Here is a 17500-nt window from a genome sequence, read left to right as displayed (position 1 = left end):
TTCTGTTTCTTTCTTTCTCCCTTTCTATGTCTTTTTTTCTTTCTTTCTATCTTTTTTTCTTTCTTTTTTTCTCCTTCCTTCCTCTTATTTTTACCTTTTCTCTCAACTCTGTCTTTGTTTCTTACTTACATTCATTCATTCTTTCTTTCTTCTCTATTCCTCTTTCTTCTCTATTTCTTTCTTTCTTTTATTCTCTCTTCCTTACTCAATTCCTTTCCTTTTCATAACTTCCTTTCTTTCTTGCTTTTGCTCTTCTTTCTTTCCCTTCTCTTTTTCTTTCCTTCTCTATCCTTCTTTTTCTTTTTTCCTTCTTTCTTTCTTTCTTTCTTTTCTATTTCTCTCTCTTCTCTATTTTTTTCTCTCTTTCTTACTCAATTACACTCCTTTTTCTACCTGCTTTGCTTTTGCGCTTTCTTTCTTTAGTTTACTTCTCTTTTTCGTTCGTTCTCTATCCTTCTTTTCCTTTTTTTTCCTTCTTCCTTTCTTTCTTTTTCTTTCTTTTTTTATTTCTTTCTCTTCATTCTGTTTCTTTCTTTCTCTTCATTCTCTTTCTTCTTCTTTTTTCTCCTCCTCTTTCTCTTTCATTTCCATCTCTTTATCTTTCTTTCTCTTTCTCTTATACATTTTTTCTCTCTTAGTCAAGTTTTCTATCTTTCTTTTCATATTTATAAAATATCTATCTATCTTTCTATCTATCCATCTCATGTCTGTAAATCTCTATGATTATATATGTTTCTCCATACCTTGATCTGTTGTGGGTGGTCTTTGCTCATGGTTATCGTTGTGTTGTAGACGGTCAGTGTTGCTTCCTTGGTGAAGGACACGGCTTTGTTACTTCGGTGATCATTCTCTACAACAATTTCGAATTGGACCAGGGATGAATCATTGGATGTCACCTTTATTAGTTGGTAAATACAGCTTCCCATGTACGCAAATCTTCTGCCATCAAAAGTCTGATAATGGGGATCCCCGGAAGCCACACAAGTGGAATACTCAGTCGGATAGCAGCCACGTTTCCCGTTGACCACCATGCATGTCTCACCATCTTTACAACTGGTGTCTTGACAATTCACCAGTCCAAGGATTGGGTCGCAATTGCAGATGACGCTGCATTGCTCATTGGACCAGGTCTCTTTAGGCTTGTAATACCTGCCATTGTATTGACATCCACAGCTGGAGACGGGAACACAACTATTCCCACTTAAGACCATGTGTTCATTGCATTCACATGTTTCCACACAGGGCTTTGTGCATATTGAAGGAGCATTTCTGTCCGAACAACTGGCAGGACAAGCATTGCCACAGGCATTATAATGGCTGTTCTTATCCGCACACAACTTAGCTGAAACACAATAAAGTTTCATTAATGGAAATACAGTACTGCACAGAAAATCAAAGGAGCTTTCTGGGAAAAACTGTTCTATATTTTGTGCCTGACGTGGGAAGGCAGGACATTATACAGGGGTACAAAGATCATCAAAGAGAAAATCACTGTACATCCTGCTCCAAATCCTTCACCTGATAAAATAGTGAGTATTAATTCGTCATATTATGGCTATGTTGTAAATAGTTACCTTTAATTTTGTAAAAATTCCCAAAGGTTATACAAAATGCTAATGAGAAGACTCTGACTCTATCTTTTAATGATAATGAGATGACGCTGCTAACCCTGCTGTTTAATGTTAAGAAATGACTCTGCTGACTCTGTCCTCCAATGAGATGACTTTGCTGACTCTCTCCTGTAATGAGATGACTGTACTGAATCTATCTTCTAAAGAGAATGAGATGACTCTGTTGACCCTTCCCTCTAATGCATGAGAAATGACTCTGCTGACTCTGTCCTCTAATGGGATGATTCCGCAGACTCTATCCTCCAATGAGATTACTCTGTTGACTCTATCCTTTAATGATAAAGAGATGACTCTGCTGATTCTATCCTCTATTGAGATGACTGCTGACTCTATTTACTAATGATAAAGAGATGACTCTGCTGACTCTATCCTCTAATGATAAAGATATGACTCTGCTGACCCTGTCCACTAATGATAAAGAAATTAGTCTTCTGACGCTATCCCCTAATGAGATGACTCTGATGACTCTATCCCCTAATGAGATGCCTAATGAGAAGACTCTACTGACTCTATCTTCTAATGATAATGAGATCACTCTGCTAACCCTGCCCTTTAATGTTAAATAAATGACTCTGCTGACTCTGTCCTCCAATGAGATGACTTTGTTGACTCTCTCCTGTAATGAGATGACTCTGCTGAATCTATCTTCTAAAGAGAATGAGATGACTCTGTTGACCCTTCCCTCTCATGCATGAGAAATGACTCTGCTGACTCTGTCCTCTAATGGGATGATTCTGCAGACTCTATCCTCCAATGAGATTACTCTGTTGACTTTATCCTTTAATGATAAAGAGATGACTCTGCTGATTCTGTCCTCTATTAAGATGACTCTGCTGACTCTATGCACTAATGATAAAGAAATGACTCTGCTGACTCTCTCCTCTGATGATAAAGAGAAGACTCTGCTGAGCCTGTCCACTAATGATAAAGAAACTCGTCTTCTGACTCTATCCCCTAATGAGATGACTCTTCTGACCCTGGTGACTTTGGTGATGACAATCAAGTGACTAGGCTGACCCCATTCTCTAATGATAGTGAGAGTACTCTGTTGACCTTGTTCTCAAAAGATAATCAGATAATTCTGCTGACCCCACCATCAAATAATAAACAGATGAATTGGCTGTCCCCATCCTCTAATTATACTGAGATGATTCTTTTGACCCCATCCTATAATGATACTCTGCTTACCCAGCTCTCGAATAATAAGGAGACGACTCTACTGACTCTTTTCTCCAATAACAATGAGATGACTCTTTTGACTCTGTCCGCTAATAAAACAGAGACTACTCTGCTGACACCATCTCCTAATGATAATCAGGAGATACCGCTGACACTATCTGTCTCTATCTACACAGCAAAGCTCCAGAAAATAAGACATTTTAACCCATTGTTTGAGTTCCATGAATCTTACAATATTTCAGAATTTACTTTACATTGGTAGGCACAAATGCTTACTTTTTAATTATTAAAAAAATATTAACATATATTCACTTTCTACTAGAAAGGGGTCACATTGGAAAGAAAATTCTGAATCCCGGGTCATTATGGAAGACTGTAAAGAATAAACAAGTACTTACGACAGCTTGAATGTGTTCTCCAATCAAAGATCTGTATTGCTTGGTTTTGACAAGTACTTGCATATGTTTCTAGGGTTTGACACAGAATATTTCTAGCTCCATCATTCATACAGATGTCAAAAAGACAAGCATCAAAGAACTTATTTGGACTGACTTTGTGGATACAATCTCGGAAAGGTCCATCATTTTTTAATAGGATGCCACAATAATCATTTCCTCCATAGAGTTTCTTTTTGTTTTCATCACAGGTTGGACAATAGCCTGGACAAGAGTCAAAGCAAAATGGATCACGATCATAGACTTTCCATGAAGACCCCCATTCCACGGTGGAGTTGACCAGGGTTCCATTGGGGGATTTTTGGTCATCGTTTGGATCTTGATTGAAATTTCCACAGAGACCAGACACAGCATTGTGGTAACTGCTGGGAATTTCTACCGTTGAATGCCAATTCCAGTCAAATGTTGAGGTCAATCCAGATTTAGCCTCAATAATAGCCGTCAATCCACTACGACTGACATTCAGTTTTCCATTGGCTAGACTCACAGGCAAGTTTGTCAGCTCATCGTCAATCTGCATGAAGAAGTAAAAGTTCAGTGAGCACTGATGATGTAGCTTGACCACCTAATATTAAATCTTGAGATGCGATCATTATGGGGTCACAGATTGCATAAATAAGATTCTACCTTGAGTTCAATCCACTACTACTTGATGTCCAATCCACTACTTTTCCACACATCCCATCCTAACTAACACTGTGCAGGTAGCCGTCATACGATCCTGCTTGTCAATGTCTTGTGATGTTCAGTCAAATGGTCTCTCTATCCTACCTCCAGTTTCTGATGGGAATTCATAGTGGCATCTCTCGTGATGCTGTCTCACTGGGTCTGTCAAAGTTCTCTAAAGTGTATCCTATTGAGGCAGACTATTGAGTAATGTCACTGAGATGATCTGACGAAGGGTGGATGGAAAAAGAGAAACCATCTAGCCATTCTACAAATATTCTCAATCAAAGTTTCCTATCATTTTGTGTATGCAATTCAAATACAGTCTTCCATGTGTGTCCATTGTCGAGACCACAAAAAAAGTAATTCTTTATTTTTTCTTCCATTGATTTTAAGTTATCAAGAAGAGGAAGTATTAAAAATGGAGTAATACCCAATGATAACTATTTTATATTTTACCAGGGTCAACCACAACCAGAAAACACAACTTATTGCAATAATTTTGACTTTTTGATATGTTTTTTTTTCCATAGAGAAGTATATATTTTTAGAATCTTACTCGGACTTTGGGGAAATCTCCAACTTGAACACTGATTTTGGTATTATAAATTGTAGTTTCCATCTTCCTGACAAATGAAGCAGCTTGACTTCCCCTGTTATCATTCTTTATGATGACCTGGAATGGTTCTAGGGTGGGATCATCTCCAGAGTATTTAGCAAAGACATAGCTGCAGGTGCCTTGGAAGCTGAAGTCTTTCTCATCAAAGGTGTGGAAATGAGGATCTCCCCATGCCCAACACAGGCCTTTGTAATCTGGGATACACACTGCTTTGTCATCTTGAACTTTACAGGTCTCCTTCAAACGACATGTCTTAAACTTGCAAGGATCTGGAAACATACAAAAAAAAAATGGAGGTCAAAAGTTACATTTTTCGGTTCTGTATCACCACTTGTTTTAAGTATAGAAATTTGAAGTTGATCATCTCATTGTGCCAATTATCCTCATCTTAGAGATGTAATGATTGACCAGAACACCTACAAATCCATCACATGTCAAGTCACTGATTATATAGTCCCTAGGACCTCACTGCACTTACCTTTACTGACACAAGACCTCACACCATCCAAAAGTTGACATTTCTCATCTGCGGCACAAGTCCAATTATGACAGGTAAGACCCAACTTAGGATCACAAGTGCATTCCTGACTGCAGTCCTCATTTCGTACACTTTCATTTGCCTAAAAAAGTAGTAAAACATATTTTAAAATACACAAAAGATGATATTTTATTTCTAATTCTGTCCTTCCGGTTCACCAGTCATATGCCATCTAGATTCATATCTCACCTTCAGATACCTTTCATTATGCAAACATCCGCAATGGTCTATTGTCACACAGTTGTTCCCATCAAATACATATCCAGGGTCACACTCACATCCCTCAAAACATCTGTCGGTGCAAGTAGTTGGAGCTAGGAGGCCATAGCAAGTGACGCCACAGGTCTGAGTACATTGAGAGTAGTGACTGTTGGCTTGACATGTAAAGGCTGAAAGGAAAAAGCAAAATATGTGACTAGAAAAGTTTTGTCATATTATATCAAAGACCAAAATGCCAGAGGAACATAAGAAACATTTCTCCATTTATCGATTTTCTCTTCACACATTGAAGATTATTAAATCAGCGTGTAGACCAAAGATCAAAGATCTAAAGACAATAATGGCGAAAAGTTGGAAGTCCTGCATCACAACCCCTAGTAAAGTTCAACTTTTGGACTCCCAACCTTTACATAAAAGTATTTTGATGGGTCACATCTATGAAAAAGAATAGAAATGGATATGCATGTATCATGGATGATAAGTAGTAGTAGGTATAAGCTTTTTGGGTCACACCAGGAAAATATTAAGAACTGTTAGCAAGCCTAATTTTGGAAAATAAATATTATACATGACTTACGGCAGCCGACAACATCTCTCCATGGTTGTACTTTAGCTCCTTTTTCTTGGCACAATGCTGTGTAGGTTTGTAGGTTATCACATAGGGCTTCCTGACCACCACGTCCAGCACAAACATCGAATACACAACTCTTTCCATATCTTTCTGGAGGCACCAAGGAATGGCAGTCCTTAAATGGACCTTGAGGGTCTGGAATAATTCCACATTTGGTGGGAGAATTAGCTTCAGTGGTTGCAACTTCACTACAGGTTGGACATTCACTACCAGAACATCCGCTGCAGGTCAGTCCGTGTCTAGCCACTGTCCAGGACTCAGTAAATAAGGCAAAATCAGTGACAATGGTGCCATTTGGAAGACGGAAGTCATCGCCCGAGTTTTTATTGTAGTTGCCACACAAACCTTCGGTATGTCCGGCATATGAGCTGGGTACCCAGATTGCTACAAAGTACTGTTGGTCGAATAGTACCTTAAAACCTTGGATGGTCTGTAAAATCAAATTATTTCCTTCTTGGGTTATCCAGTAGTCTCGTTTTTGTGATTTACAAGGGACATTATAACGCTCTCCATTGACCTAAGAATTAAAGGAAAAACAAGAATGTATTCTAAAAAAGGTTTTTAAAATGTGAATTCACATAGTTAGATAGAACAGTCAAAGATAATCACGAGTTGGTGATGTTTACAGTGTAATGGTTGTACCAACCTCAATGGTCCAAGTTCCTCCTCTCCCGAGGTGTATGATGTGGTTTCCTATGGTCACTGTGACTGATTTGGTAACAGCAACATTTCCATATGGCTCATTTTCCACTGTCACCTCAAAGTTGACTTTTTTCACCCTGACAAGAGTGTAGCTACAGATGCCCTGCATGTCGAAGTAGACATTATCGAAGTTGATATAGTGAGGATCACCCCATGCTATGCACTGACCCAGCTCTTTAGCATGACAACCCAGGACACCATCCACAACTTTGCACACATCATTATTGCCACAGCTATGGTCCTGGCAGATGGTGATGCCGTTGTTCCCACATGTACATTTGTTCTTGCAGAGATCGTCTGTGAAGAATTCTTGACCCAAGTTATAATAGACATTTTCATAAGCGCAGCCACACTCTGCAATAGGCACACAGTCATCTCCACTCAGCACAAAGCCATCATCACAGTAGCAGCCTTCAGTGAATGACTTATCACAGGTCGGTGGAGATGTGAGACCAAAACAGGTGACGGGACATCCATCTCCAAGAAGGTTGTAATGACTATTCGGGGAGCATCTAAGTTCTGTAAATGAAAAAGTGGACTCATATAAATACAACAAATCCATTCTGGAAGATATGCTATTTTTTAGACAATTCATGCCTAAACTTCTTATCAAGAGTGTTATCTTAATTGGTTATCCACTACGAAAGACAACTTACGGCAGAAAGTTGGTGTCCTCCATTCCTTGACCATTGAACCATTTCTCTGACATTCAGAAACATAAGATGCAATGTTGTCACAGACAACTGACTGAAGACCCTTGTAAGCACATGCATCAAATATGCAATCATCAAAGAAAGAATTTGGATCGATAGACTCATGGCATTGACTGAAGGGTCCATCAGGTTTGATGAGAAGTCCACAATATTGTTCACTCTTGTAAACTTTTTTATCAGCCTCACTACACTTGGGGCAATCTACACATTCATCTTCACATCCTTGCACTTCTTCGACCTTCCAGTGCTTTCCAAATTCTTCTGGATTTCTGGCTCTTCCTCCTTCTCGTAAAATGAAATCATCTTCAGGGTCTCCATTGTTGTTTCCACATAAACCATTGACAGCTCCTTTGTAAGTATTTGGCAACCTTACAGTAGCATAGCTCCAACTATCATAACTTAATGTCAAGCCAATATTGGCCTTGACTACTGTATGTTTTCCAGATATGAAGGCCACAAGATTCTTGGACTTAAAACTGTAGGGTAATGCCACAAAACGTCCATTGACCTATTGAAAATAAGTTAAAAGGTTAAATAAGTGACACCAATAACATATCCATTATCATCATCATATTAAATAACATTCTTAACAAGTCCATTTGAAACTCCAGTTTTTAGACCCATCCCATGACACTGATTATGCTTGACCCAAAAATAGAACCAAAATATCCAAATAATGGGAATTTCAGCTCCATTTTTCATAGTTACCAGGCTTTGTTTTTTCTAACCATTAGTCAAAAATAGTGACGACTTCCTATTTTAATCAATACCTGGGTAAAATAAGCCTACTGGAAGATCATAACCAATGGTTCTACTCCATGTACAAGGGTTCTGTCAAAGACTACATAGAGTAACACTTTTGAACCATACTAGATGGTTTTTGATTTTAGAATAAAATCTCATCTTTTTGACTTATAGTTTCAATAAAAATGATACGTTTTACCTTTATCTTTCTGGGGTGGTTTTTACTCATGGTTATTGTTGTGTTGTAGATCTCCATTATGACATCTTTGGTGAAGGACACAGCTTTGTTACCACGGTGCTCGTTCTTAACCTTGATTGAGAACTGGGTCAATGATGGGACAGTCACACCTACCAGTTGATAGATACAAGTACCCATAAAGTCTACTTTCTTTTTATCAAACGTGGTATAATGAGGATCACCGGAAGCGATGCAGATGGAAGACTCTGTTGGATAGCATCCTCGTATCCCATTGACAATGCTACAAGTCTCACTGTCTTTGCATCTTATCGACTTGCAGACCACCTGGCCCAGGTTTGGATCACATAAACATTGCACATTGCAGTTTTCATTGTACCAAGTCTGTTGAGGATCATAATATCTTCCATTATATTGACATCCACAACTTGTGGTCGAAACACAATTGTCACCACTGAGGACCATGTTCGTATTGCATTCACATGTTTCTATACATGGTTTTGTGCATTTTGCAGGAGCAACTTTGTCGACACAACTTGCTGGACAAGCATTTCCACAGGCATTGTAGTGACTGTTTGGATCTTCACATATTTTTGCTGGAAAGAACAAAACAAATGGTGGAATCAGTATGGGCTAAAAATGAACAATATCTGAAAATTGAAACTTAAAGGGGTTGGCAATAAAACTTCCATGAAATTCACTTTAAGTAGAACTTACGGCAATCAGAGGATGTTCTCCAGTCATAGATCACTAGTCCTTGACTCCTGCATGTGCTCGCATATGACTCCAGAGCTTTACAAAGAATAACTTTAGCTCCGTCATTGGTGCAGACATCATAGAGACAGCCATCAAAGAACTTATCTGGACTGATTCTGGAGATACAGTCTCGGAAAGGTCCATCTTTTTTCAACATGATTCCACAGTTATCATCTCCCCCATAGAGTTTCCTTTTGCTTTCTTCACAAGTTGGACATTGGCCTGGACAAGAGTCAAAGCAGAATGGATCCCGATCGTAGATTTTCCACAAAGCTACCCAGTCTACAATGGAGTTGACCAAGGTTCCATCAGGGGATTGGTGATCATCATTTGGATCTTGATTGAAGTTTCCACAAAGACCAGACACAACATTGTAGTAGCTACTGGGAACGGATGCTGTAGCATGCCAGTTCCAGTCAAAAGTAGCAATCACACCAGATTTAGTCTCCACTGTTGCCGTCAGTCCACTGCGACTTACCCTGATTTTATCTTCAGCCAGACTTGCGGGCAAATTTGTTTTCTCATCATTAACCTGCGTGAAAGATTTTAAAATGTCATACACATTTCATACATTAATTGTCTTTGTGACTCTTGGTTGTTAAGCAGGAAGGAGTTGGATCTGGATTGTGAATTAATACTTAGATGCTTGACAAGGTTGAAAAAAGACAGAGGTCCATCAGGTCTAGCCTACATTGCTACCATGTTTATCTTAAGGGAGGCAAAGCCCTCTATGAGAAGGTGCCCATTGCCCAATTTTAGGACAAAAATCCTTCCTGACACTATAATTATAAAAATAAAATTATAAAAATTGAAAATATTTAGAAATCCTGATGTGATAGCCAAAAACGGAGTTCGTATTCGTAATCAGCAGCCTTGACTTAAAATATGTTTTAAAACCTTTTTCCAGAAAAATTGCGTTGACCAGTGTAATAAATCCCTAGATCAAGCCCCACCTCCATAAATATAGTATTAATTACATTCAGTACTTTATTTTTTAAGACAGGCATCCATGCCCTTCTAGACTTTGTTCAATGATTCGATCATCACATCCTGTAGCAGACAGTTACATAGTCTTATTGCTCTAACAGTAAAGAATCCCCAACTGTGATAATGGTGAAACTTTCCTTCCATTAAACAAACCACATTTTTGTAACTTTTGTTTCGTCAACCTAACTGCTTGACCGTACATTTAGACACAATACTATAAAGGGGTTGTCCTCCTTTGGATACATTTTTTTCTTCTTAAATGCATGTATTTTGGGTTAAAAATCATTTTATCTGGGTTTTTCTCAATTTCTCTCAATTGATGTATTAACACAAAACCCATCAAAAGTAGAATGTGAAGGGAAATAAAGAGCCCTTAAGCGACAAATGATACGTTTTTTTTATTAATGAAACCCAACTGCAAAATTATTTTTAGCCCCAAATACATGTATTTAAGGTAAAAAAATGTATATATAGTCCCAAAGGTGGACAACCCTGTTAACTTTCTTCTTCCAAACATCAAGCTTCTAGAAATTCCTGTTTTCCTTAATTGACATTGGCCTCCTTGTAACTTCTTTTCACTCTAGAGCTACCCTTCTTCTGTATAAACGTGTGCTCCAGCCAAACCCTGATTTATCCTTAATCCAGCTCAAAGACCCCAGTGTATCTAAAAAGCAAGAGTCCAATATCCCTACATTGAATTAGAATTTCTTAGAGAAGAATATGACAAGGATAGCTTCCTTACTATGCTATGTGAGTTACAGAGGTAGAGAGCTTCCTCACTATGAGATGGCAGTTACATAGGTAGAGAGCTTCCTCACTATCCTATGTTACTTACAGAGGTAGAGAGCTTCCCCTCTATCCTATGTCAGTTACAGAGGTAGAGAGCTTCCTCACTATCCTATGGCAGTTACAGAGCTAGAGAGCTTATTCACTATCCTATGGCAGTTACAGAGGTAAGGAGCATCCTCTCTATCCTATGTTAGTTACAGAGGTAGAGAGCTCCCCCTCTATCCTATGAGAGTTGCAGAAGGTGAGAGCTTCCCCATTGTCCTATGGAAGTTACAGAGGTAAAGAGCTTCACCTTTATCCTATGGCAGCTACAGAGGTGAAGAGATTCCCCTGCATCCTATGGCAGTTACAGAGATAAAAAGCTTCCTGTCTATACTATGGCAGTTACAGAGGTAGAGAGCTTCCTCTCTATCCTATGACAGTTACAGAGGTAGAGAGCTTCCTGTCTATCCTATGGCAGTTACAGAGATAAAAAGCTTCCTGTCTATTCTATGGCAGTTACAGAGGTAGAGAGCTTCCTTTCTATACTATGGCAGTTACAGAGATGAAAATCTTCCTGTCTATCCTATGGCAGTTACACAGGTAGAGAGCTTCCTTTCTATACTATGGCAGTTACAGTGGTAGAGAGCTTCCTTTCTATACTATGGCAGTTACAGTGGTAGAGAGCTTCCTGTCTATACTATGGCAGTTACAGAGGTAGAGAGCTTCCTGTCTATCATATGGCAGTTACAGAGATAAAAAGCTTCCTGTCTATACTATGGCAGTTACAGAGATAAAAAGCTTCCTGTCTATACTATGGCAGTTACAGAGATAAAAAGCTTCCTGTCTATACTATGGCAGTTACAGAGATAAAAAGCTTCCTGTCTATACTATGGCAGTTACAGAGGTAGAAAGCTTCATTTCTATACTATGGCAGTTACAGAGGTAGAGAGCTTCATTTCTATACTATGGCAGTTACAGAGGTAGAGAGCTTCCTCTCTATCCTATGACAGTTACAGAGGTAGAGAGCTTCCTTTCTATACTATGGCAGTTACAGAGATAAAAAGCTTCCTGTCTATCCTATGGCAGTTACAGAGATAAAAAGCTTCCTGTCTATTCTATGGCAGTTACAGAGGTAGAGAGCTTCCTTTCTATACTATGGCAGTTACAGAGATAAAAATCTTCCTGTCTATCCTATGGCAGTTACACAGGTAGAGAGCTTCCTTTCTATACTATGGCAGTTACAGTGGTAGAGAGCTTCCTGTCTATACTATGGCGGTTACAGAGGTAGAGAGCTTCCTGTCTATCCTATGACAGTTACAGAGGTAGAGAGCTTCCTGTCTATCATATGGCAGTTACAGAGATAAAAAGCTTCCTGTCTATTCTATGGCAGTTACAGAGGTAGAGAGCTTCCTTTCTATACTATGGCAGTTACAGAGATAAAAATCTTCCTGTCTATCGTATGGCAGTTACAGAGATAAAAAGCTTCCTGTCTATACTATGGCAGTTACAGAGGTAGAGAGCTTCCTGTCTATACTATGGCGGTTACAGAGGTAGAGAGCTTCCTGTCTATCATACGGCAGTCACAGAGATAAAAAGCTTCCTGTCTATCCTATGGCAGTTACAGGGGTAGAGAACTTCCTTTTTATACTATGGCAGTTACAGAGATAAAAATCTTCCTGTCTATCCTATGGAAGTTACAGAGGTAGAGAGCTTCCTTTCTATACTATGGCAGTTACAGAGGTAGAGAGCTTCCTGTCTATACTATGGCAGTTACAGAGATAAAAATCTTCCTGTCTATCCTATGGCAGTTACAGAGGTAGAGAGCTTCCTGTCTATCATATGGCAGTTACAGAGATAAAAAGCTTCCTGTCTATCCTATGGCAGTTACAGAGGTAGAGAGCTTCCTCTCTATAATATGGCAGTTACAGAGGTAGAGAGCTTCCTCTCTATACTATGGCTGTTACAGAGGTAGAGAGCTTCCTCTCTATACTATGGCAGTTACAGAGGTAGAGAGCTTCCTCTCTATACTATGGCAGTTACAGAGGCAGAGAGCTTCCTCTCTATCCTATGTTAGTTATAGGGGTAAAAGGCTTCCCCTCTGTCCTATGGCAGCTACAGAGGTAAAGAGTTTCCCCTCTATCCTATGGAGCTACAGAGGTAGATAGCTTCCTCTGTATACTTTGGCAGTTACAGAGGTACAGAGTTTCCTCTCTATCCTATGACAGTTACAGAGGTAGATATCTTCCTCTGTATACTTTGGTAGTTACAGAGGTAGAGATCTTCCCCTCTATCCTATGGCAGTTACAGAGGTAGTCGACCTCCAACTTTAAGACATGAATATTATTTCAGCTTCCCGTTTTCTGCATTCACATTTTTACAACTTACATATATGTATGGGAATGCTCCAACTTCAATGCTGATTATAGTGTTATACATGGTAAACTCCATCTTTCTGACATACGAGGCATCTTGGGTTCCCCTGTTATCGTTCTTTATGACGATCTGGAATGGTTCCAGGGTGGGATCGGTTCCATTATATTGTGAGAGGATGTAGCTGCAGGTGCCTTGGAAGCTGAAGTCTTTTTCATCTAAGGTGTGGAAATGAGGATCTCCCCATGCCCAGCACAGGCCGGTGTAATTCGGGACACATACCGCCTTCCCATCTTGGACTTGGCAGGTCTCTTTCAAATGACACTTTTTCTCCATGCATGGGTCTAAAAGTTTTCATGGAATAGATGGAGTGCACAAAGATTAATAACTTTGTATGTAAAACTATATAAAGTGAATTAAATAAAATTGAGGTGAGACTAAAGGACCAAGGAAAGAAAAGGGTCAATCAGCTGCTACTAAAGCCATAAGGTGCCTTTTGTGCATAAAAGAGATGCTTCTTGGAAGATAATGGGGGAGATGAGTCAAATGTGTAATAAAATTTGTGAGGTTACTCAGTTTGAGTGTAATTAATTTCTGATCTCCCCGGAATTACTCCTGTTTTCAAGAAACAACTTTAATATTAAGTTATCTCAATAAACTCACCTTTCTTGACACAGGTCCTAATACCATCGAGAATATCACAACTCTCATCATCAGTGCAGCTCATGGAACGGCATCGCATTCCAACTCCAGGGATGCAAGAACATTCCTGACTGCAGTCATCACTTACTACACTTTCATTACCCTGAACAAAGAATAAAAACATTTGTATGAAGAGAGGGTTCTATCTATCTATCTATCTATCTATCTATCTATCTATCTATCTATCTATCTATCTATCTATCTATCTATCTATCTATCTATCTATCTATCTAATATCTAACTATTAAAAGGAAGGAACAATCAAGGTCTTAGAGCATGCAACCAGGCTCATGTGAGAGGTGGGTCTGCCATTGCAATTGCCCATTTCAGCTGGGTGTGCGTCCAGGGATGCCAATTCAGCTGAACTGCATTGCAGTGACCCACCGGTTTATTGCACTGCAAAAGACATTGCCAGCCAATCAATGGCTGGAAGTTGACGTCGGTGTGACGGTCACGGGCTGTGCATGGCAGTGACATCATGCACCACCCATGGCTGAGGGATATTATACCAGGAAAGGGCTCAGATTGGGTGACATTATGCCCGGAAGGTGCCCAGGTTGGGGACATTATCATAGGAAGGGGCACTGGATGGAGTATATTATGAAAGGAAAAATCCAGGACTGGGGACATTATTACAGAAAGGAGCCAGGATGAATGACACTATGACAGGAAAGGGTCCAGGATGGGGGACATTATTACAGAAAGGGGCCAGGATGAGGGACATTATTACAGGAAGGGGGGCCAGGACAGGGGATATTATTACAGGAAGGGGTCAGGATAAGGGATACCATGACAGAAAAGGGCCCAGGAAAGAGGACATTATTACAGAAAGGGCCCAGGATGGGGGACATTATTGCAGAAAGGGGCCCAGGATGGGGAAAATTATTAGAGGAAGGGGTCAGGATGAGGGACAGTATGACAGGAAAGAGCCCAAGATGGGGGACATTATTACAGTAAGGGGCCAGGATGAGGGACATTATTACAGTAAGGGGCCCAGGATGGGGGACATTATTACAGTAAGAGGCCAGGATGGGGGACATTATTACAGAAAGGGGCCCAGGATGGGAGACATTATTACAGTAAGAGGCCAGAATGAAGGAACATTATTACAGAAAGGGGCCAGGATGGGGGACATTATTACAGTAAGGGGCCAGGATGCAGGACATTATTGCTGGAAGGGGCCCAGGATGAGGGACATTATTACAGTAAGGGGCTATGATAGGGGATATTATTACAGGAAGGGGTCCAGAATAGAGGACATTATCACAGGAGTGGACCCAGATTGGGGGACATTATTATAGGAGGGGACACAGTATGTCTGACATTATCACATGGGGGGACACGTATGTCTTAATAGGATATATAATGCTACATGGACCCATACATCTGATCAACATGCAAAAGAGAGCCCAGGTCCAAATTTTGAACCAGGAAAATTGGACTTTAGATACGCCGCTGACTATCACCGTTTACATAATTATTATATTAGGTATTAAAATATTAAGCATAAAACCTCCACAAAATGTGACATAATTTTTCTTACTTTTAGATACCGTCCATTGAGTTGACAACCACAAGAGTCCATTGTCACACAGTTCTCCCCATCGAACATGTATCCATCGTCACACTCACAACCCTCAAAGCAGTTTTCATTACAGGAGCTAGGAGCCAGGAGACTGTGACAGGTGAAGTGGCAGGTCCGCGTGCACAGCGAGTAGTGACTGTTGGCCTGACATGGAAGCTCTGCAAAGAATTGGAAGAAGACAAGTTATGGATTAGTGAGCATGTAACACCTTCAACATTGTACCTCTTGCAGAACTTTTCTCCATGCAGAACATCTTCTACACTTCATACGTAAAACAATCACAATATCCATGAAGATTGTAGGAGACTTACGGCAGCCAGCGACCTCCCTCCAGGATCCTATTTTCACGCCTCTGTCTTGGCACAAGGACGTGTAGGATTGTAGGCTGGCACACAGAGCATCCGCTCTATCCCCACTGGCGCAAAGGTCAAACACGCAGCTCTTGGCATACATTTCTGGAGATATCAAGGCATGACAGTCCTTAAAGGGACCCTTTGGATCTGTTATCACCCCGCATTTGGTAGGTGACTTAGACTCAGCGGTTGTCACTTCATCACAGGTGAAACAATGGTCTCCTGAACACCCACTACAGTCCGACCTCTCTCCACCCACTGCCCAGGACTCGGCAAATGCCGCCAGGCCAGCAACGGTGCCATTTGGAAGACGGAAGTCATCATTCCTGTTTTTGTTGAAATTTCCACAGAGACCTTGAGTGAGTCCGGCGTAGGAACTGGGTACCCAGGCGGAAACATAGTACTGACGGTCATACAGCAGAGTAATGCCATATTTAGTGTTAATAATTACATTATTCCCTTGTTCGTTGATCCAGAATTGGTGTTTTCGGGACTGTAATGGAAGGTTGTATCTTTCTTTGTTTAACTATGTGAATCAAGAAGAAAAAAAATTCTTATCGACTGAATCTCTCTCGATATCACGTAATAGAGCAGAAAGAGCTGAAGAAATTGATATATTGCTTTATGGGAAAAGATTCAGCATTAATTGTATTTTGTTCATTTTAATCTCTGCTCTTTCTATGCTCAGGAGTCCAGTGCGTGGTCTTATTTAGTGATTGATAGCTGTGACTGTGCTCCACCCACTGGACTCCTAAGCATAAATAAAACAGGACAAAATACAAGTTAAACAGAATAATTTCCCAGAAACCTATATATTAATCTGCTCAGCTCTTTCTACTCTATAATTTCTACCCACAGATAGAACTATATATATAGCGTGTCGGATTCCATTTAAGACTTTTCATGGCATAGTTACTTTTATAGGTTTAGCTATGGAAGTCCATACATAACTATACGTAACATCACAAATGTATCCCAGATAATTACCGTACCTCAATGGTCCAGGCTTTTCCTCTCTCCAGGTGTATGACGTAGTCTCCTATGGTCACTGTGACAGATTTGGTTACGGCAACATTTCCATATGGCTCATTTTCCACTGTCACCGAATATGAGACTAGGCTGGTATCGATTTTGAGAAAAGTGTAGCGACAGGTGCCCTGCATATCATAGTAGACACTATCGAAGGTGATATAGTGAGGATCTCCCCAAGCTATACATTGGCCTCGCTCTGTAGCATGACAGCCCCGGACACCATCCACCACTTTGCATGCTTCATTGGCACCACAGCGATGGTCCTGGCAGGTGGTGATGCCATTGTTCCCACATGTACATTTCTTCTGGCAGAGATTGTCTGTGAAGAATTCTTCATCAGTCTTGTAATAGACATTTTCATAAGTGCAGCCGCACTCCGCAATAGGCACACAGTCATCTCCACTCAGCACAAAGCCATCATCACAATAGCAGCCTTCAGTGAAGGACTTATCACAGGTCGGTGGAGATATAAGACCCAAACAGGTGACGGGACATCCATCTCCAAGGAGGTTGTAATGACTATTCGGGGGGCAGATGAGTTCTGTAAATGAAAAAGTAAACTCATATAAATACAGTAAATCCATTCTGGAAGACAGACATTGTATGGAGCTTAGTGTTTCTAAGTTAAATCCATGGATGCCATATTGTTGT

General features: G+C 40.2%; 1 protein-coding gene across 1 annotated transcript in view; it reads right to left on the bottom strand.

Moving 5' to 3' along the window:
- LOC141171936 (IgGFc-binding protein-like) overlaps window positions 1-17500 on the bottom strand; it is an 89557-nt gene that overhangs the window by 5714 nt on the left and 66343 nt on the right. The window contains exons 17-31 of the mRNA XM_073655647.1: window positions 16810-17390; window positions 15776-16343; window positions 15423-15622; window positions 13841-13982; window positions 13193-13521; window positions 9011-9581; window positions 8297-8889; window positions 7297-7861; window positions 6585-7159; window positions 5885-6455; window positions 5278-5477; window positions 5029-5170; window positions 4491-4819; window positions 3209-3779; window positions 744-1342 (exon numbers count right to left, since the gene is read on the bottom strand). Of these exons, the coding sequence (XP_073511748.1) occupies window positions 744-1342; window positions 3209-3779; window positions 4491-4819; window positions 5029-5170; window positions 5278-5477; window positions 5885-6455; window positions 6585-7159; window positions 7297-7861; window positions 8297-8889; window positions 9011-9581; window positions 13193-13521; window positions 13841-13982; window positions 15423-15622; window positions 15776-16343; window positions 16810-17390 (6536 nt within the window). The remainder of the gene's footprint in view (window positions 1-743; window positions 1343-3208; window positions 3780-4490; window positions 4820-5028; window positions 5171-5277; window positions 5478-5884; window positions 6456-6584; window positions 7160-7296; window positions 7862-8296; window positions 8890-9010; window positions 9582-13192; window positions 13522-13840; window positions 13983-15422; window positions 15623-15775; window positions 16344-16809; window positions 17391-17500) is intronic.

The sequence above is a fragment of the Phyllobates terribilis genome, unplaced genomic scaffold (assembly GCF_046119375.1).
Source record: "Phyllobates terribilis strain yellow unplaced genomic scaffold, ASM4611937v1 Scaffold_12__6_contigs__length_324123572, whole genome shotgun sequence".
In the NCBI taxonomy this organism is placed as follows: domain Eukaryota; kingdom Metazoa; phylum Chordata; class Amphibia; order Anura; family Dendrobatidae; genus Phyllobates; species Phyllobates terribilis.
This window is presented reverse-complemented; position numbering and strand designations above follow the sequence as displayed.